This window comes from Ambystoma mexicanum, chromosome 5q (assembly GCF_040938575.1).
Source record: "Ambystoma mexicanum isolate Mex_15411 chromosome 5q, UKY_AmexF1_1, whole genome shotgun sequence".
Lineage (NCBI taxonomy): Eukaryota > Metazoa > Chordata > Amphibia > Caudata > Ambystomatidae > Ambystoma > Ambystoma mexicanum.
Genome location: NC_090933.1, coordinates 392171797 through 392193769, shown reverse-complemented (window position 1 = coordinate 392193769; position 21973 = coordinate 392171797). Strand labels below are relative to the sequence as shown.

Here is a 21973-nt window from a genome sequence, read left to right as displayed (position 1 = left end):
GGGAGATTCACGTCTACCCCTACCTGGATGACTGGTTGATCAGGGGCCGCTCTCCCGAGCAAGTCCTGGATCATCTGTCCGTCACCTGCCACTCCCTCCACAAGCTGGGCTTCTCCCTCAACTTAAAGAAGTCCCATTTGACGCCAACTCAGAGGCTCCAGTACATCGGAGCAGTACTCGACACGTCCCTGGGGCTGTGTTTTCCTCCCCAGTTGAGGGCTCATCACATTCAGCAGATGGTGCACAAGTTTCAGCTTGCCCAGAGTCTCCCAGCGTTCTAGTTCTTGAGATTGCTTGGCCTCATGGCATCCTGCATTCTTCTGCTGCCAGAGGCCAGGTTGCGGATGAGATCTTTGCAATGGGCACTCAAGCTCCAATGGTCTCAGTCCTCCGGCAGGATGTCGGACCCTGTTCAGGTGCCGTCCTCGGTTGCCCAGGACCTTCGGTGGTGGGCCGTTGAAGGCAATCTGATGAAGGGGGCTCCTTTTTGGCTACCCTGGCCGGAGGTGAAGATCGTGACGGACGCATCCCTCACGGGATGGGGAGCTCATGCCAACCAGCTGACAGTCAGCTGTCGTTGGTCTCCGTCGGAGTCCAGACTCCATATCAATCTGTTGAAGCTGTGGTCCGTCAGGCTTGCCCTGAAGGCTTTTCTGCCGACTGTGTGAGGAAAGAATGTCCTGATCCTGATGGACAACACAGTGGCCATGCACAACCTCAACAAAAAGGGTGGGGGGCAGTGTCACTTCCTCTGTGCAGGGAGGCAATGCAGCTCTGGTTCTGGGCAATCCAGCAGGAAGTTTCGATCTCGACAGTTCATCTGGCCGGAGACGAAAGCGAGACGGCGGACGCTCTGAACAGGCAGAGCGCGATCTCTCACGAGTGGGAGTTGGCTCAGGAGATTCTCCTGGAGATCTTTGCCCTTTGGGGGACCCCTCAAGTGGATCTCTTTGCCTCCAGTGTCAACCGGAAGTGCGAAAGGTTCTGCTCGCGGGAATTTCCTCCAAGAGGAGCCTTAGGAGACGCGTTTGTGGTGGAGTGGTCATTCCCACTGCTGTACGCGATTCCTCCAGTCCCCGTCATCCCGCAAGTGCTGTGGAGGTTACGGAGGTTCGGTTCCCCGATGATCCTCATTGCTCCGGCGTGGGCCCGGAGGACGTGGTACCCAGACCTTCTCGACTTGTCCATCTGCCCTCCACGTCGTCTTCCCTATCGAGACGATCTGCTCTCACGGGAGGGGGGCAGGTTCTCCATCCAGAGGTCAGATCCCTCATCCTTCACTCTTGGTTTCTGAAAGGTTGAGGTATAAGGATTGGGACCTCCCTGAAGATGTGATGGAGGTGTTGCTTTCGGCCAGAAGGCCCTCAACAAAGTCCCTGTACCGTTGCCATTGGCGAAAGCTCTGCGACTGGTGCAGGGTTCAGAATGTGGATCCTTTTGCATGCGACATTCCTGTGGTTCTGTCTTTTTTGCTTTCTTTAGCCCACAGGGGCTTGCAAGTGGGTACCGTTAAAGGTTACCTGGCGGCGCTGTCCATATTTAAGCGCTCGTCTGAAGAGTGTTCTTATTTTTAAATTCCTTTAATTTCTCAGTTTCTAAAAGGGCTCACTAATGTGTTCCCTCCGTCACCTTTCCAGGTGCCCGGTTGGGATTTGAACCTTGTCCTCAAGTTTCTGATGGGTGCTCCGTTTGAGCCTTTGCATGCATGCCCTTTGAGACTGTTAACTCTTAAAACTGTATTTTTGGTTGCGGTCACTTCCGCTCGCAGAGTGAGTGAGTTACAGGCACTTTCAGTTAAACCACCCTTCACTGAATTTCATAAGGACAGGGTTGTCCTTAGAGTTCGTCCTTCCTTTCTTCCAAAGGTGGTGTCGGAATTTCATTTAAGCCAGAAGGTTGTTCTTCCGGCATTTTATCCTCCTCCACATCCTGGTAAGGAAGAGGAGACGTTACATAGGCTCGATCCTAGGAGAGCTTTAAGCTTTTATATTTCACGCATGTCCCGGGTCAGAGTGGACAATCAACTCTTCATTGGTTACGCTGGAAAGCGTTTGGGACAAGCTGTGACTAAGCAGACTTTGTCTCGCTGGATTATTCTGGCTATTTGTGAGTGTTACCGATTGGCGGGTAAGGACCCACCGGTCAGCTTGCAGGCCCATTTTACCAGGGGTATGGCTGCCTGTACTGCCCTACAGAGGGGTGTTCCTATTCGTAACATCTGTGATGCAGCGACCTGGGCTTCGGTCCATACTTTTGTACGTCACTACTCCCTCGATTCCATCCGTGGGCAGGATCTGGCCTTTGGCAAGGCGGTCCGTTGCTCCGCAATTTGATTGGGCATTCTAAATTTCTGTATTCTAAATTCTTTGCCCACCTCCTTGCATTGGTACTGCTTTGGGAGTCTGTCATAGATATGGAATACGTCAGAGGACCCAAGCCCCTCGAAGAACAAGTTACTCTCTTACCTGGTAACGTTCTTTCGATGGGATGGTCCGATGACGTATTCCATATCGCTCCCTCCCTGCCTTCCCCACTACAGAATTTCTTATGCGATTGCAGCTTACGTTTCCGCAAGGCTTTGTGTGGTCAGACTGGATGAAGACTGGTGCCACACGTTCTGGGGGAAAAAACTACAACTGAGGCTACGGGCGTCGTGCGTCCCACTTATAACATCCAGTGACGTCGGCCGTCGAAGGAGGTCCTCGAGGGTGGCGTATCAATGTCATCGATGCAGGTCTGGCCCGGCAAACTACGAGTCTGCAGCCGGGTGCCGTACCACCCGCCAAGGCAGACCTGCCGGCTGTAACCTCACATGGCCACAGACTTTCACGGAAGCACCAGCATTGTTAACTGTGCTGGTGCTTCCATGGTTCCCATTCCCATTGAGTCCTATGGGACTCAAATGGGAATGGGGATTTACAATTACCGGCGCCTGACTTCTCCAGCATGGGGTCTGGCATGGATTCACATGCTCATGAATATTCCCCGTCGTCAGGCTGGGAATCCTCGGTAAAGAAAAAACCAGTATCAGTTTCGTTTCTGATCTGACTTTCGTAGTAATAACCAATCACTGGTCTCTGCGTCATACTGACCACAGCCAATGACTGCCCTCTACCTAAGCCCCACCTCTGGCAGCCATCTTCAGATTTTTACCGCACGTTCATGTGTTGGGATCCTCGTGCTATTGCTCTCGAGCGTTAGTGCTATTTTTTTCACGTTTTTTCTCAAAAACTTCGTTTTTTCGGTCAAAAGAGCCTCAAGCTCCACCGACTCTCTATCCGATCAACGGGGACCCGTGTCGGATTCGTCTGCGCCCCTCAAGGGTGAAGATTCGTCGAGCTACGCTTTTGGAGGACTCCAGAAGTTTCTCAGGCCCGGTCATGGCCCAGGAGAAGGGAAGCTCGACGCCCGGAAAGCTGTTCAGGGTCTGCCCTGGATGCCAGCTGCAGAACGTCTTCAAGGAGGACGAACACTCTTTTTGTCTCTACTGCCTACATGAGGACAAGACGCACGTGGAGAAGGACTGTGCGTTTTGCGGCAACATGTCGGAGCGGACCATGAAGGACCGCCATCAACGTCTCGCCAACTGGCTAGAAGGGAAGAGCCCGTCCGGCGAGAAGAAGAAGAAGAAATCTGAGCGGTCTTCTAAGACCTTTGAGGACGCGACGGGGGTCCAACATAAGGCCAAGCACCGCGAGTCCGCTGGCACCGGGAGCGCCGAACGGTCGGGCTCTACGGGCGCCAGGCAGGGCGCACCCTCCCCGGCACCATCAACCACGAGCCAACGCTCTGGGTCGGGTAAGAGGAAGGCCGAGCACCCGGCGAAGCTCCTGGAGAGGCCCCGGTCGAGCTCGAAGGCCCCATCGGAGGGGGAGCGAGGCGGTGTCCCCCCCCTCAAGTATAAGGCGGTGAGCGCACCTAAGGTGGTGAAGGCCTTAATCCATCCGGCCAAGCCCTCTATCGAAACTGTCGCGGCGGCCCTGGCTCAGCCTGTGCAGGCTACACCAGTGGTGGCGACCTCGGGGCTCAGAGTCTCCCTGCCACCTCGGAGGGAGTCCTCTTTTGTGCCCATCGATAGAACCCCCGTGAAACCCCCCGAGGGGAAGAGAAAGGGGGGGCAGGGCGTTGTCGTAGATTCGGCTTCAACCTCGGAGGAGGAACTGGTCGAGGTCTTAAGCCACGGCCTCGGCGTGGAAGAAGACCGGCCCGTCGGGATAGAGAATGGGGATTTACAATTACCGGCGCCTGACTTCTCCAGCCCGTCGGATTCCCCTCTGCCAGCACCGCAAGACAACTCAGCGGCCATTTTGTTGGCTATACAGTCCTTATGCTCAGAGATAAGGACGAGACTACCGTTGCCGACGGAGGAACCTCTCCCGTCGGGGGACCCAGAACCGGGACCTTCTGGTGTTCCCCCTACTAAGAAAAGAAGGATCCACCCCCCACCTCCTTTTCAGCCGTCGCGCCCCGTCCAGCCCTCCTCCCCGTCCACCCGAGGGGATGATACGGGGACTGACACGGCAGCGACGGGTACGGACGACGAGGTATACGACGAGGATGTACCGTCGTCGCCTCCCACCAGGGCTTCTCCGCCCGACGAGATTGGATCGTTCCACTCCATGATCACCAGGGCATCCAAGCTTTTTCAACTCTGCCCTGAGGAGAAGAAGAAGGAAGGTTTCCTTTATCAGCGGCGCGAGGCCAAGAGGAAGACGGTCCTCTCAGTGCCTCTATTGGACGACATTTGGGATGAGGGCCTCACCCTCCTCAAGAACCCTTCCACGACGCCAGCTAGAAGAGACAGGTACGAGAAGAAGTACCGGGTCCCGGACACGGCCCCCCTGTGCCTCCGGGCGCAGCCTACCCCGGACTCCGTCGTCTCCGCGGCGGCCAGGAAGAAAGCGGGGGGGGGGGGTGTGGCCTCCACATCGACTTCCCCACCGGACGGTGAGGGAAAGAAATTGGACGCTATGGGACGCAGAGTCATCTCGTCGGCAGCGACGACGATTAAAGCGGCCAACGCCTTGGCTATCGTGGCCCGCTACGACAGGGGCTCTGGTACAAACTGGCTCCCCTGCTGGACTTCCTGCCGGACGACAAGAGGACAGAGGCCCTGGAGATCCTGCAGGAAGGTGAGGTGGCTTCGGACCACGCCATTACCGTTGCGACGGACATCGCCGACACTGGGTTCCGCCAGTTGGGCAACGGCGTTTGCCTTAGGCGGCGTGGATGGCTCAAGGCTACGGACTTCCGTCAAGACGTTCAGACCAGAGTCCTGGACATGCCCTTTGATGGGAACAACCTGTTTGGCAAAACAGTGGACGATTCCCTTCAGGCCATTAACACGGAGACGGCCCGGGCCCTGGGAGTTCTGCAACGACGACGGACGCCCTTTCGGAGCAGCGGAGGCAAGGGCGCCTCCAAAGGTTCCGGCGGCGGTTTCTCCACCTACCGTCAAGCGGCCCGCTCGTCGTCTCAGGAGGCCTACAGAGGACGAGGCAAGTCTGGCGGACCCCGCCGTCGTCGCCAAGGAGGTCAAGGCGGCAAAACCTCGTCCAAGCAGGATTGAACCGGCCGTGGGGTCGGGCCCCCACCGAAGCACCCCGGTGGGAGGCCGGCTGGCGAGCTTCGTCAGCGTGTGGGAGTCCATCTCCACCGACCGTTGGGTGCTGGATGCCTTGGCCCGGGGCCACGCGCTCGAGTTCCAGAGAAGGTGCCCGCGCTTCCCCCCCGTGGCCAGGAAAGAACTTCACGTCCCTCAACTTCTCCTGGAGGTAAAAGCGATGCTCAGGAAGGGCGCCATCGAACTCGTCCCAAAGAGGCTTCGGGGCTCCGGAGTCTACTCGAGATACTTCCTCGTGAAGAAGACGACGGGGGGATGGCGCCCCATCCTGGACCTGCGACGTCTGAACAAGTTCATCAAGGCGCAGAAGTTCCGGATGGTCACCCTCCAGCACATCCTGGGTCAGCTGGAGGAAGGAGACTTCCTGTCGTCGTTGGATTTGGAGGATGCCTACTTCCATATTCCCATCCTAAAGGGGCACCGAAAATTCCTCAGGTTTGTGGTCCAAGGGCGTCATTACCAGTTCAAAGCCCTCCCCTTCGGACTACGGTCGGCACCCAGGGTATTCACCAAGTGCCTCGCACCGGTGGCGGCGCAGCTGCGCCGCGAGGGGGTCCACGTCTACCCCTACCTGGACGACTGGCTCATCCGAGCCAAGACGAGGGAGCTTGCCGTGGTTCACACGGCAAGGACGGTCCAACTTCTCACGGACCTGGGATTCTCCGTGAACTACGCCAAATCCCACCTGGTACCCGCGCAAGACGCTCTGTTTCTGGGAGCGAGGCTCAACACAGTGTCCCTTCTGGCCTCCCCGTCGGAGGAGAGGACCAGGACCATCCTGGGTAAGGTGCAGCGGATGTTGGTGGCCGACGCGGCCAAGGTGAGGTCCATCAAGTCCCTCCTCGGAATGATGTCTTCCTGCATCTACCTCATTCCCATGTGCAGGCTCCGGATGCGCCCGTTGCAGGAGTTCCTGGACGCGCGCTGGATCCAAACGACGGGCAGCTTCGAGGAAAGGATCACACTCGACGAGAGTTTCCGACGAGCGATCCGGTGGTGGGGCACCCGCGCGCATCTGACAGCGGGCTTGGACTTCCAGACCCCAGCCCACCAGGAGACAGTGACCACGGATGCCTCCCTGGAAGGGTCTGGAGCGCACACCGAAAATCTGCACGCAAGAGGCCTTTGGCTCCCGACAGAGAAATCCCTACATATCAACGTCCTGGAGCTCCGTGCAGTGTTTTGGGCCCTCAGGTCCTTCCTTCCGTCCCTCAAGGGCAAGGTGGTGAGGATCTTCACCGACAACACCACCACCATGTTTTACATCAGGAAACAGGGCGGAACCAGGTCCCCAGCACTGTCCAAGGAGGCGCAGGACCTGTGGCATTGGGCCATCGCCCAAAGGATATTTCTGGTGCCGTTTCATCTGGCAGGGATAAAAAACACCATCGCCGCCTCACTCAGCAGGGAGCTGCGCTCGTGCCACGAGTGGGAGCTACGGCAGGATCTAGTGGATCGCCTCTTCCGACGGTGGGGCACACCCCAGATCGACCTGTTCGCGACGGCGACGAACTCCAAGTGCCGGAGGTTCGCCAGCAGGTTTCCCCAGGCGAGGAGCATGGGCGATGCTTTCTCGTTCCCCTGGGAGGGCCTGTTCCTCTACGCGTTCCCTCCTTTGCCACTGCTAATCCGGCTCGTCAACCAGCTCAAGAGGTCACGGTGCAGGATGATCCTCGTCGCACCTGCGTGGCCGAGGCAGATATGGTTCCCGGACCTTCTGGACTTGTCGGCGTCCCCGCCAATCAAGCTGCCGGTGGACGCGGATCTACTCTCCAGAGAAGGAGGCGCCATCCTCCACCACGACCCGAAATCGCTGAACCTGCAGGCCTGGCTCCTGCAGCGCTAGAGTTTGGAGGATACGACATACCGGCCGACTGCAGAGAGGTTCTTGCAAAGGCCAGGGCGTCCTCGACTCTTAAATGCTACGGACACAAATGGAAGAGGTTCTCTGTCTGGTGCCACGCACAGAAGATTAACCCTCTACGGATTACGGCCCCCCAAGTACTGCCGTACCTGCTGACGCTGGCCAAAGCTGGACTGGCACACGCGTCCATCAAGATTCATCTTGCTGCGATCTCCCGATACACCAGAACCACGGGGCGGACGTCCTTGTGGTCTCATCGTCTGGTGAAAGAGTTCATGTAGGGACTGTTCAGATCGTTCCCGCCGGTGAAGGCTCCGGCCCCGGCGTGGGAGCTCAACGTGGTGCTGACCAAGCTCATGGGACCTCCGTTCGAGCCTCTGCACTCAGCTCCGTTGAAATTTCTGTCGTGGAAAACAGCGTTTCTTGTGGCCATCACCTCCGCACGACGAGTGGGAGAGATCCATGCCCTTTCCTGCAAGGCCCCGTACTTGACTTTTCACGACACGAGGGTAGTGCTCAGGACGCACCCCTCCTTCATGCCCACGGTACCGTCGGACTTCCATCTTAACGAACCCTTGGTGTTGCCTGTGTTCTTCCCGTCGCCTTCGTCGCCGGCTGAGAGGACTTTGCACTCGCTGGATGTGGCTAGAGCGCTGAAGTTCTACGTGGACCGCACGAAGTGTTTTCGGAAGACGTCACAACTCTTTGTGAACTTTGGACCTGTCAATCAGGGGAAGGCTCTCTCGAAGGCTTCCATTTCCAGATGGCTCTCCGGCTGTATCATGTACTGTCATCGGTTGGCAAACCGACCGCTGCCTGGCCGTCCGAGAGCCCATTCCACCAGAGCGATCACAGCTACCACGGCGTTCCTATCTGGTGTGCCCCTGCTGGACATATGCAGGGCTGCTACGTGGAGGTCGACGCACACCTTCACGAAATTCTACTGCGTCGACCGGGATTCCAGGGAGGAGTCCAGGGTCGGCCAAGCAGTGCTGCGCAACCTGTTCGCCTGAGGTGAGCCTGGTGAGGAGGTAAGATGCTTAATGTTGAGTTTGATGTGATGCTTAATATTGAGCCTTTGCCACCTCCTGTGGTTGTGCATGTGTGTACTGCTATGTATTCTTTATTCATGAGCATGTGAATCCATGCCAGACCCCATGCTGGAGAAGGAACAAGTTTCTTACCTGTAACTGTTGTTCTCCAGCATGGGTCTGGCATGGATTCACATGCGAACCCTCCCGCCTACCCCTCTGCGGCTCTTCACTTGGTCATACTGCCACTTCACGTGCTTCCAAATCTGAAGATGGCTGCCAGAGGTGGGGCATAGGTAGAGGGCAGTCATTGGCTGTGGTCAGTATGACGCAGAGACCAGTGATTGGTTATTACTACGAAAGTCAGATCAGAAACGAAACTGATACTGGTTTTTTCTTTACCGAGGATTCCCAGCCTGACGACGGGGAATATTCATGAGCATGTGAATCCATGCCAGACCCATGCTGGAGAACAACAGTTACAGGTAAGTAACTTGTTCCTTACTGGACAGCCGGGGTTGAAATGCGCCGGTGTTTCCGGCAAGTCAGGCGCCAGTAAATCATTACGGGTCCGGCATCTACCTGCCGGTTTTACTGGCGCGGTTCCCGTCAGACTCGGAATGAGGGCCAATGTGACAAAACTCGAAGATTTGGCACTGAATTCAATTGGTGTGGAAAGAGCTTTATTTAGAGTGGATTTAATTAAGAAGATTGATGCTGTACATCATTATAAGCTACACAACAACTTTTCAATTTTAGATAAACACAGGGGAATTCTGCCAACATATTTAAGAACATTTCTTAACGCCAGTAGAAGAGGTGATTTTCTAAGATTCTGAATGAATCTATTACCAACTAGGCAGCTACTAGCAGCGTGCCATAAAGATTCAGAATTTAACAGTGGGTGCACTTTGTGTGATGGGCGAATGGAACAGACAAAATATCATATCTCGATAAAATGTCAGGAACACTAATAAGAACTATGCCGCTTGGACGCTTTGGGAACCATGTTGAATGGTTGGAAACAGAGGAGTTTTGGTGGAGGTTGTCCTCTGGACATGAAACTGTTTTGAGTCTAGGAATAATGATTTTGGTTGATGAATGATGAATTTTGCCTTTTGTGACTCTACAATGAAAAAAGATGTATAAGTTCAGAGGACTGGTGAGTTAGAGATTTATTAATTTTAAGTATTAATGTTTATCTCATGAGTGTATATGTCAAAAGTCATATTTGTATTTGACTGTACCACATTCGTAAAAATAAAGTATATTTTATTGCTTTGGGAGTTGAGAGGAATATGTGGGATGATGTAATCCATTAGAAGAACAAATGACTTGACTCCAGTAATGTTCTCTCTGACGGATGTCCCTCCCCCCGGATTCTGCATCGCCCTCCCAGCCGGCACCAAAATCAAGGAGATCCTTCCTATGGTCTACCCCTATAACGCTTGACGTGTCTCTCTTCATTCAAAATCCCCCAACTTGGCTGAGCATGGGAAAAAACTATTACCAAAGTCACTGTGCGCGCCATTTATATATCGACGTTGCATCCAGACCTGAAGACTTTGGCACTGAGGTTTCTTGACACCGAGCCGCACAGCGCCCCCGGTTGGTAGTAAACATTTGAGGTCTGTTAATGGCAGGAAAAATATATCTAATAGGAGGAATATCCATCGGAAAGAATATTACCCAAGGTAAGTAATTTTTTATTCATTTACACACCATTTAAATTCCCTGAAAGATGCTTAATTTTTATGTTCTTCAGAATGCAGATCACACCATCTTGAAAGTCCAAGGTTGAGTGAGAATACTCTGAAATTTACCCAATTGTCTCTAAAAAAAACCTTTGAGGCACATAACACTTTGATTGGCCTTTTCTATGTTGGTTATTGTCAACTGTGACAGGAGGATTGCCTTGCTACCTCCACATGTTACAAACAGTGGACAATCAGGGGTTGGGGGGAAAATGGGAGGAGCGAAAACATACACACCAACACAAACCAGAACCCTGAGAAAAGGGTAGTGAATGGTCGGTTTAATTTCGCTGCTAAAGCATTTTACAAAGCTGATGAGATGTTATAATAAATAGAAATGATGATAATAAAACAAGGGACATGAGAGACACATCTCTCTCAAAGTAGAAATTATATGATAGTGCAAAAACACTGTCAAAATTAATGTACTGCAACAAAAGTATTTTTCAGAACAAAACTGACCAGACCAACCCTGCATAATTAGGACATATGGGGGGTAGGCAGTGTGCACATCATATTTAACCATTTTAAAAATACAATTACATGCCTAAGAGTTTTCCTCCTGGGGTATGTTCAACACTGTATATTACACAAGATTCCATGGAAAAGCATATAGAACTTGCACATGTAGCCGGGGAAATCATAATCCGCCCATAGTTAGTCGCACTGTTTCCATCCCGGGCCCAGACTCAAATCTCCACTTTTGCATCTCCATGCATCTGGAAAACACCACCAGAAAGTAGCCAAACAATAAATTGAAGTAGCCTGCTGCGCTTGTTGATGCACGCAGAACTTGCAGCTCTCCTCCCAATAGCCAAGGTTGTGTCTCAGAAGTAACCCTGGACACTGCTGTTCGTTCTGTGAAGTTGAGAGCTTGGCACAGTAGTGTGATCAACACAGCCACTCATTGCAGCTCCTCTGCCTCATTTTTTCTGCTTCCTTCTCAACTCCTTGCCCAGCAGCAACGGGCGATGGCACCCTCCACAACCTGTGCTCTGAGGAAAGAGCAAATGGAGGTTTAGGGGTGGCTTCCTGCCGGCCTACAATGCTGCACCTTTGTGAGAGACGGGCTCAGACTCTGCATCATGTCACAGATTCAGCAAGGCATCATCACACTCTAGACACTCTATCCAAGGAAGAGGTTTTTTCCACCACCCGTTAAAGTCATGCATTGCCGAAAGAGTGAGAGTAACTAGGAGATGTGCCATGAATGCCCGGGGTGGGGGCAGCAGTACAGGAGACATCCTACCTTGAGTCCTTTACATTTGTGTTCGACCAACCTGGTCATATTGCCTGACATTTTATCTACCAGATAATGCTGCTGAGATAGACCAAGGATTAGAGGACACCTGTGGCGTTTGATCCTTTTCGCAAACATGTCCAGAAACATTGGCGTATTAGGCTAACAAGCTGACCCTGAGGGCGTGGCAAGGTGAACAAATAGGGAATCCCTAATAAACCATCATCTGAATTGAGATTGTTTCTTTCTGTTCCTGTTCTGGATCCCCATAGTTTACTTTACCCTGAAACAATCCCAAATGAAGAAATTGTGTAGTAGATTGTTCATGAGTGGCCTTTCCTTGATCCAAGTGTGCTTCGTGACACCCTTCAAATGGAATGCTTATGCACGTATTGCTGTTCTGCATTATTCAGCTGCTTAGTAAGGGTGAGAAAGCAGAAATAATGTTATTGGGCAAAGCCTGTTCAGCCTATATCAAACTTGAATCCACATATGAGGACAAGGTCTTGACGATGGGAGCAGAGCTGCAGCATACTCCCTAGTGGCTAGAAATCATTCTTAAGGCACGTAAGCTAGAGAATTCCTATCTATGAAGTGGTATCTGTTGAAGGAAGGACTAAACCATCAGAAAGAAAGCTAGTGAGAGTAAGTAAAGCCTTCTTGAGGGCTAAGAATGTTTTTTTTGTCTGGAAGCCCTTTTAAGGGAAGGACTTTCCTATGACTCACACATCGGAGTCCTGTACCATGTCCCTATGACTACGCCAAAGGAATTAAAAGGGGTGCAGAGATCCCTAGGGTTGGTCAAATACACGAAGAAGGAAATCTTGCTGAATATTACATTGTTTGTTCTATGATATTCATACATGCCAACATTCTTCATGCACCTGGGAGGGAGATTTTGTGACAGAAAGCGGGAGACAAGAATTTCCCCATAGGATTGTATTAGGGATTTAATTATTTTAGGCAGGAGTAACTTAAAAAAAAAGCTATATTTTTAATCAAAGAAATCTGCAGTCTCCCGCCTAAATCGAGAGGGTTGGCATGTATGGATATATTTTGTTAGAAAATCATAGGAAATAGATGTACAATTATATTTTTCTCATTTAATCTAATATGTTATTTTTTTTTGTACTCACAGTAAGCTTTTTCATGTCCGATCTGTTACCCAAGGAGATGTTTATAGAGCAGAAACAGAAGAAATACCACGTATTTTTCAGGTAACAATCTCAAAAGTCTCTAAAATGCATTTAGTCGTTTTTTTGACCTGTGAAGGGTAAATTCACTTTTCAATTCTTCTTTCATATTGCCAGATTTCATACCATAACGTCTTTGAATTTGCTGAATTTCTGACATTGAGTTAGATTCTTGTGAGCTTAATGCCTTAGATGAGTACAGCCAAAATTATACAATGGTGCACTGTATCAACATCCACCCAATGCTGTATCTGTTCATGTCTCTTGCCTTTTCTGTCTGCCCGTGGCTGTTTGTCAATTGCACTCCAGCACATGTCAGATACCCCACCCCGGAGTCTATCCTCTGTCAATCTTTCTTTTTTTAACATATATTTTATAACACAGAAGAGCAAAATGGCATTACGTTAGCATAGTGTAGAGTTCATTTAGTCAAAATGTCCACATTGTTCAAATGTCCAAGACCACATCAAGGGATACACATTATTTTGATATTATAAGAATGACAATTGAAATGTTCTGCTAAACAGTGTTTTATTTTCTTCTGTCTCCTTTTTATTGCGTTTTACAATAACAAATTGAACACCATCTCGAAGAAAAAACTGTCAGTGCACCATAACCCTACTGCTAATCCCAATCGACCCCTGATCAACCTCTGCCTTTTTTGCTGCCTGTTTTGTCAAGCTGTATTAAAGGAAAGGATGATTTGGTCCTCACCCCTCACATCAGTGTCAAGACTGCATCTGTACATTAATAGATTGAGTTCCCACGAATGAGACCAAGGCTTTTTTCCCTATCGGTCCCTCTGCTTAAACAGGTCTTCGCGGCTGGTGAGACTATGTTGGGGGTTTATCTGCTTTTTGTTGTCTTCTTGGATGAAAATCCTCCAACTGTCCAGAAAGATTGTACATTTAATTGGTTTTAGCCAAAGAGCAGTGATGCATTTGTTAAATGCTGCAACATATATCCAGAGAATGTACTTACCGTGCGCTGAATCCTTCTCCCTCCTCCACCTGATTTGATTGCCAAATATCATTGGAAATGGGGCATGTCAATGTCACTTCCTGTTTTATAACAATTTGGTTTTCCCGTTTGCTGTCAAGGACTGAAGTTTCGGGCAAGTCCAGAATATATAACCATGCACCTCCCAGTATCTGGCAGCCCTTCCAGCTACTCGCTGCTGACGACCTTTTCAGGTACTTGTAATCGCAGCAGTGCTAAAAAACTAGATTCCAATTTCCATTTGAATACGCTCTACCTCTGGGATAGGGTTCTGCCATGATAAGATAACATTTCAACCCAATCCCCTTCTATGGGACGGTCTTATTCCTTTTCTTTCTTTACCACTTTCGAAAAACTCCTCGGGTCAAAATTTAAGCATAGAATGTTGAGCATAAAAGTGTCAGGACAATGGGCCTCATTACGAGTCCGTCGGTAGCCGTGCAGGCAAAACCAACAGGCTGCTGCCGGACCCGAAATACCATCCCGCCTCCTTGATTGCCAAAATCACCGGGGCATTACAACCCCCGGTGACCCTGTAATTCCGGAGGCGGAATTCCGTAAATGGAAACACCGGTTCTGTCTATGACAGAGCCGGTGTTTCCATTTCCGCCTGCAGGTGAGTGGCGTTACTCCCGCCAGGTCAGACCTGGCGTGAGTGACACCTCCCGCCTGCAGAACTCGTAATCAGCCGGTGGATTTACCGACACTGTTGTTTCCGGACCGGCAGGGTCATAATGAGGCCCAATGATTTGTCAACAGCCACACTAGTCCAAGGTACTCCTTTCACAGATCATGTTTTGGGGTCCTCGCTGACAATCTCATTGCTTCTTTCTCACAGAAGAAGAAACATCCTAAGGCTTGGCTTCTCGTGATATTAGGACATAGCCACCTCTGATAGTTCCTGCATGTTCCGTAGCTGTCACGTTGTAAAGTTGAGGAGGCGTGTAGGAAGTCCTTACCACCTCGGTTCACTAGAGCCCTGATTTCTACCCTCTGTCTCTTCTGTCTTCTCCTTCTCTTCAAGGCCTTCTTTAAAGCCACATGCTTATTCCTCCTCCCACCATGGGTTCCACCTCTTCTTATCACTGTCCCCCTAACTTTAGCGGTACATGCCCGGTCATTCCTTCCTGCTCTTTCCATATAGTATGTACCTTGTGCTGGATTCCTCTTGCTTCTCAGTCCCCGCCTGTTGAATCTTTCTGAACACCTTCTAATAACTTTCTCCTGCCAGCCCTACTATTCTTCTCCTGCCACCCCCTGACATTCAGCTCCTGCTACCCCCTGACATTCAGCCCTGACCTGTACCCTCAGTTATAGCCACGCCTAGGCCATGCTTAATGCAGTATATTTGAGCCATAGCCCAGCCTCGATGAAATGCTATTATATTTAGTAAAATGCAAGCCACGAGATCAGTCTTAGCAATGTTAACTTACATTACATCAGTTTTCTTATGTGCGAAATTGGGACGAGCGCCAGTAACCTTGAACCTCGAACATTGTAGTCTTTTTCTATAAACAAAGCTCTTCACTGCTCTCTAGGCTTTTCTGGGATGAGCGCCAAGCGTTCCGGTGAGTAGTAAACAAGAGATAGCAATGCGAAATAACTATAGCACTGCAGAAAAACTACAGAGCTCTTTCCTTCTCAACTTTAAGTTGTCGAGCACCTTTAAGCTACTGACCGATAGGGATGTGCTGACCCAACCTTGCTTTAGTATACACAAGCTTGATGCTGTCCGCTGATACCACTGCTACGGAGCAGGTCTTTCCCCTCTGTTTAGACAACTTTGGTGGTTTTAGGCGTGGGACACTGCGAGTTAGTGAGTGTGTATAAATAAGACAGGCTTTAAGCTCGTGCATAGCTGTTTGACGTCAGAGCTAGCAAGAAGACAAAGGGGCAGAAGACGAAGGGCTGGAGGAAGCAAAAAAGCTGAGGCTTTCCAGAAGGGAAGGGTCAACTCCCTCCTCATTTCCCTAGCTGGGTTTTAAAGCCACTAAGCGCAATGTGTTGCTGTTTTGAGGTATTTTGAGTCCGCACAGGACTATGCCGATTGAATTTTGAGCATAGCATTGATTTGCTTGAGCTGCATGGGGAATAATGTCGCTTTTTCTCCCCCAAGACAAATCAACTTGCCACCTATCAATAGATCATAATCTAGATTGGCTATATGCAGGCACCATTAATCATAATTGACATTTAATTCCTTTTGAAGCATTTTCCTACTGTTTATGCTTTTTTGATGAAAAATGCATGTCCATTAATAGGTGGCTTTATATCATTTTTGGCATTTTTCCATGAAATGTGGATCATCCCAGGCATCCAGTCTTATCCAGCTCTCATCTCCCTACCTTCTATAGTTAGTGACTATGAGAGGCCTTTTACCCTTTATTGATATCACATTGATTAAGGTATTGCTTAAAGCAGCAGCTTCTATGAGGTTGCCTATCATGATTTGGTGAGGCAAGTGCCTCTGTGGAGATTGCTTGGCATGATTTGTGAGGTCGCCTAGCATGGCCTGGTGAGGCAGGTAGTCGGTTTTTAAGGTGACCATGATTTCTTGAAGGTTGATCAGTCTTCATCTTGATTAAAGGTAGAGGCAATGTCTTCAGCATTTTCATTAATGCATTAATGACTTTTTGCATAGTGACAATAGTGATAGCAATGTTTCTTTATTGCTTATTTCTCATACTTTTACATGAGAGTGTAAGAAGCATTAATTGAGTGTTCATTACTGAGTCTTATGTCAGAGGTGTTTGAGCATGAACCTAAATAATGGACCTCTATCTTAATGCATTGTGTTTTGATGTGATATATATGGTACATGTCTTTAATACACACCCAGGGTTACTAGATGATGTGAGCAGTGGATTATCAATACAAATATGTGACATTGGTGAGCCCCTCCTGGCCAGATGAGAGATTAGCCACCTCCTGCAGGGGTTGTTGCCGTCTCTCTTTACTGATGCGCAGTGGTGGCTATATGCTTTTCCCTGCACCTACTCTTACCACAGCCCCTGCTGGGAGGGGTGGTCTTGGATACTCCCTTGCGGGTGGAGGGAAAGCTCTGGAGGTAGGGGTGATAAAGAAATCACTTCAGTTTGGCACCCAAGATAGAATATTGCTCACCCTCTCCTACACTCAAAGAATATTCTCCCTACTTAGCTACCGAAGAGGAGCTAGGGGGTTTGCTACAGGCCTGGTGTTACAAAGAATAATATTCCCTCTAGTGAAGAGCAGCGTGTATTTTCAAGCAAGTACTCTTACCAGTTATCTAGCTAAAAGTTATTAAAATGGCTAACCCACATGTTGATGTCCCTATACCTTTAAACTGCTGCTGTGCAGTAACAATGTGGTTACAGGATGTAGGTGTTAGAGAAATGCCTGGGGAAACCCTGTTCACGTATATGAAGACACCTGGTAACAAGCCAGGAGATGTGTTTGAGACTGTACACATTAGGAGGGATCTAGACCAAATACAGTATACACCCTATGGTTATCCTGAAGTACCTTGCAGCAGGTAGACCACCAGAACCAGACATCAAGGTCTAGATGTGGTCCTTTTGCTACGGAAGTGTTAACCTTAGAACACATCCTTAGGGTCAACCAAAATAGGGAGGCAAATGACCCATATACCCAAGTAGCACTATGATATGCTAGTTAAGTCATTTTGACACTGTCCGCACTCAAGCTATAGAATATAGAGCCTTGGGAGGAGCTCCAGTAGCACCAACACCAGTAATAGCAGGGGAGGAAGGAAAACTTCCATTCCAGACCCGCAAAGCCTTATTGGGCACCTGCACCACAATGCAGGATTAAATCCCTGGATGGTATTTGTGAGAAACCAGAAGGTGTCTTACCCGCTAGTCTCCGGGGATCTGTCATCCAATTGGACAGGGCACAGTCATCACTTTTAGATCCAGTTCCTGGGGGGGGGGACCAGTGCGGGAGGATCACCTGGGTGAGGGATATTGTGGGAGTGCGACACCAGATGTCGAGATGCAGTATTCCTCCCCATGAAACACCTTTACCCAATCCTGTCAGGTAGGATACGTGGGAACCTTACCTCCCCACGCCCCTTTCCCTTCTCCAGCACTTTCACACAGACAGCCCGCTCTGGAAGAAAACAGACTCACACCGAGCAGTGCATCTGACATGTAATTGGAATTGTTTATTTATAGAGCGCTTATACGCAGGTGAAGTGCTTCAAAGTCCCACTACTATGGTTAGGCAATTACTGGCAATCACTCACACCTGGCTTCCATTAAACTTCCCAACACGGATAAAAGGCAGAGCACGAAAGCATACTCGAGCGAGACAAAGCAAATTCAGGTACAGCAGTCTCGTGTTGAAAACTGAACGAGGTGAGAAAGTCGGCAAACCAAGAAGATTTTGTAAGAAGGGAATAACCCTTGTCTTTTTCGGCAAGACGCCGTTACTTTCAAGAAACCTTTGAGGCAGAAAGAGTAAGGCCAGGAAGCCAGACTGAAAAATCCTGCATTTTGTATCTGAGATACCGAAGGCCCTCCCGCATAACTGAACAAGGTGGGGAGGAGGAGGATGAGGAGCAGCATCTGCTGTGGTATCCTCCTTGGCGCCAAGAACAAATAAGCGCCAGAAAGATTAACACAGCCGGTGAGCTGGGGAGACCGATGCAAGACTGGTCTGTGTTGAAGTTGTTAGGCAGAATCCTGTGCAGTGCCCTTAGGGACCACTACACACAATTAAGACTGCAGGTGGCAACACAAGTTTTACCTTTGGTACAAGCCTGTACTACTATGTTAAAGTGGTAGCAGTAGCGGAGCAGCCAGGCTTATCTCAAGAGTATATGAGCAGTAGCAGAGATTACACAAGGAGACCACAATTACTGTGACTCAAGCAAACACTGACTTAAGGTTTCAGGTAAAAAATATAAGTACATTTATTTTTAAACCGTTTGTTATAAATACAACACTTCTGTTAATTCAAAACCACACGTAAAATACACTACAACTAACCAATTCACTTTGTACGGTATAACTCAAGGTAAGTACCCTATGTTTTAGCAGACCGGTTTTGTGAAACAAGACGTAACCGGGAATACATATGCGATCACTTTTTGACAGTAATGACAGTTAGGTCTTACTAAATAAACACGTATCCGCGGCAAGAAATGTTACCGGGGCAAAAACACACTTAGCACCCGAGATTCCCAGAGAGAGTTGGGGGCAAAAATCATAGGCAATACATTTGTCAAGGCAGACAGAATCAGAGAACACTCATGGACAGAAATTCAAGAGTCAATAGGCCGGAGCCAGTGTCAAGTGGAAACGGGTTCCTGTTGTCGAGGATCACACAGTCGGACAGTTCACGATTCAACGTAGCCAGGAGTACTTAGATATTGTCAATGGAGGAAGCAAAAGTTATAAGGAGGAGGGAAGGTAAGGACAAGCCTTGTAGGAGGAGGAAAAGGGATTCACCCTAATTCCTCAAGCAGAACACAGTACCTTATTCAATGAAGACGCTGGTGCCACGGCAGTTGTTCCTGGTAGTTTCCTGCAGATCCACGGTTCCTGGAGCTTCAGCAAGAAGGACGACGTCTGGAGGGGTCTGCACCACACTGGGCTGAAGCCGGCAGCAGCGACGGTGAATAAAAGGTGTACTACTTAAAAACAGGAGAGGCTCTACAGATGGCTATCCGGACCACTACAGCAGTGTGCAGCGATTCCGACCACGAAGAGGATCCTCTGGCTGTAGAAGATGAGCTGGTTGATCCCACCAGGCTCAAGGGAAGAAGACTCCGGACTGGATCTTCTCTTGTCGTTGAAGGGTAGATAGCTCAGGACTGCAGCAGGGCTTCACCGGGACTCCGTAGTTGCAGCAGTCGTCTTCTTCTCCGCTTCCCTCTGGTTCCTTGCAGTTCCAGTGGCGACTCTTACTTCCAGCCCAAGAGTCCTGCCTTTTATGCGAAAATCCCCTCATTCACACATCCTGGCTGTCAATCACACAGCAGGGGGGTTGTCCAGCCCGGACAACCACCTTAGCCAATCATGCCAAAGTGCGACTTGGGTTTCCAAGGATACCCTTTGCAGGGGGTGACTACACCCCTCCCTCACATACAGCCCATCTAGGCACCCAGGCGCCAAGAGGAGGGCTTCTTGGAAGAAGCCCGCCAAAAGACAGTGAACAAAGGAGGCAAACCTGGTTTGCTGTGCAAAGTAAAACACAAGAAGGACTTTAACAAAAAGAAATGGCGAATAAACCCGACCAGAGCTAAAAGAAAGAGCATTTGGTCAAGCAGGTTTACGTTCGAGGCTACTATGATAGCCTGGAACAGTACCACGTTTATATAATATAATCGCGGTAGAAAAGTTAGGGTAGATACCACTGCCACCAGCCAAGTCTAAATCTTAAAAGAGCAAAGCAAAGCTCAGAGAGGTACTGACAAAAAGGGATATGAGTTAACACTTTCCAGTACTCCATGTAAGATTGGGTGTACTGGGTCTGTAGCTTTAAATGACTATGTAAAGTAAATGGCAACTTTACCTATTTTCTGGGCGACGATAGTCGGCCTCGGAAAATGGAGTCAGGGGAAAGTCTCAAAGACAACCCTGTGTTACTGCACGGAAGGTGCTGGGTAACACACATGAAAAGTGGGGTTCATGGAGTGGTGTCCTCCAGAGCCCACTATTACGCAAACAGTAAAAATACACATGGCAAAACACATGTAAGAGTGGGGAAAAAAAGGCTCACACTCTTACCAGGTGGAAAATAAACTCCAGAAATCCAGAAAAGCTGCTGGCGGCCTCACTAGGTGAGGGAAATTAGCCATAGAATGAGAATTCCCCCCTAATAATCACTTGTGTCTGTCTTCACTGTTTGATATCATGCCTTCCTATATCCCACTAAACTAAGCCAGCTCGAGGCAGCCTACCCTCCGGTTACTCCCCAGCAGAGGCAGAGGGCTCTAGCAATTTTAATGCCAACCGGTTGTAATCCATCTATGATACACTGTGATATTTGGGTTTCAGTGCATAGTTGGTTGTACCTTCATTAACTTGACTCCTTCAATTACAGCACTTAAATCCATTCTGGAAGAGATATTAAACTCGCAGGGAGCAGAAGCAGCAATGGGTTTAGGGCTGGCAATGGCTGGGGGCAATTATTCAACTATAGCAGGAGTACTTCTGCCCCTAATAGAATCAGTGAGACTAGAAGTCTTCAGGCGTCTAGCAGTATTGCCCAGTGACCAGGAAAGGAAACTCCAGTTAGGTTACTTTGTGACAGTATGAAGGCACAGGGTCTGCTTGTCCTGGCCCCCTTACCTCCTTAGACTGCATTTTCTACTTCTATTCCACACAGGAGTCCAGTTAGACCCCGACAGTGCAGCTCTTCATTTTTGTCTTAATGAACAAAGACCCATGGGACACCCTTATAGCACCCATGGGTAAGGGTACACCTGTGTACCCTTCATGTGTGTGTTTGGGCACCAGTGTTGCCCACAGAGCAAGGTATGGTGGTATGGTGGCAGCTACATGCTGACTTTACAGTGGCTTTGGGTGTCCTTCCTTTTTGGGACACCCAGGCCCTGCCATAGGAATCCATGGATTTTTGGACAGACAAGGTGGCCACTGCATTCCGCCTTGTTTCTCAAAGTCCTAAGAAAGCTTGTCTCTGTTCCCTTCCCCTAACTGGATGTTTGGTGGATGGACCATTTGGAACTTGGGCTGCCCCTGCTAGACTAGCAGGAGCATTCACAGGGGTTTCTGATGTGGGTACATCCCAGGGGTTGGCCCTGTCTGAATGGAGAAAGGAGTGAAATCACATTCTGTGTTGTGGGTGTCTGGCTGTGGTTGTATCATGATGGCTGTGCTCCTGCCTGAGCCTGCCCCAACTGAAACTAAGTGAATGCTCTGAAAGGCTGGGAGTTGCCTCCGATCCACATCCTGTGTTATGGGTGTCTGGTTTGGGTGAATGGCCAGAATCCCTGTGAGTAGGATTGGTAGTTGCAAGAATGCACTTAGTGTGATTTTCTGGCTGAGCCTGGCTCAACCTGAGGTAATGGGGAACATTTGTGTACAACGAGGGACACCTCACCTATATCTTTGTCAGAAGCTGAAAGTCGAAACAGAAGCTTGTATCCTGCAGGGCGTGGCCAGAATCCATGCTGTAAAGACGTGAGCCCAGAGAGCTCCCACCGGATCTGTTAATAAGATAAACCCTACAGCTGAAAATGCACTGAAAACTGCAGAAAACATTGTGACCTGCCCCAACTAATTAAGCCTGCAACAGAAAA

General features: G+C 49.6%; 1 protein-coding gene across 1 annotated transcript in view; it reads left to right on the top strand.

Moving 5' to 3' along the window:
* Positions 1 to 21973, top strand: part of ROCK1 (Rho associated coiled-coil containing protein kinase 1) — a 3300884-nt gene that overhangs the window by 3121845 nt on the left and 157066 nt on the right. The window contains exon 30 of the mRNA XM_069620881.1: positions 12651 to 12729. Within this exon, the coding sequence (XP_069476982.1) occupies positions 12651 to 12729 (79 nt within the window). The remainder of the gene's footprint in view (positions 1 to 12650; positions 12730 to 21973) is intronic.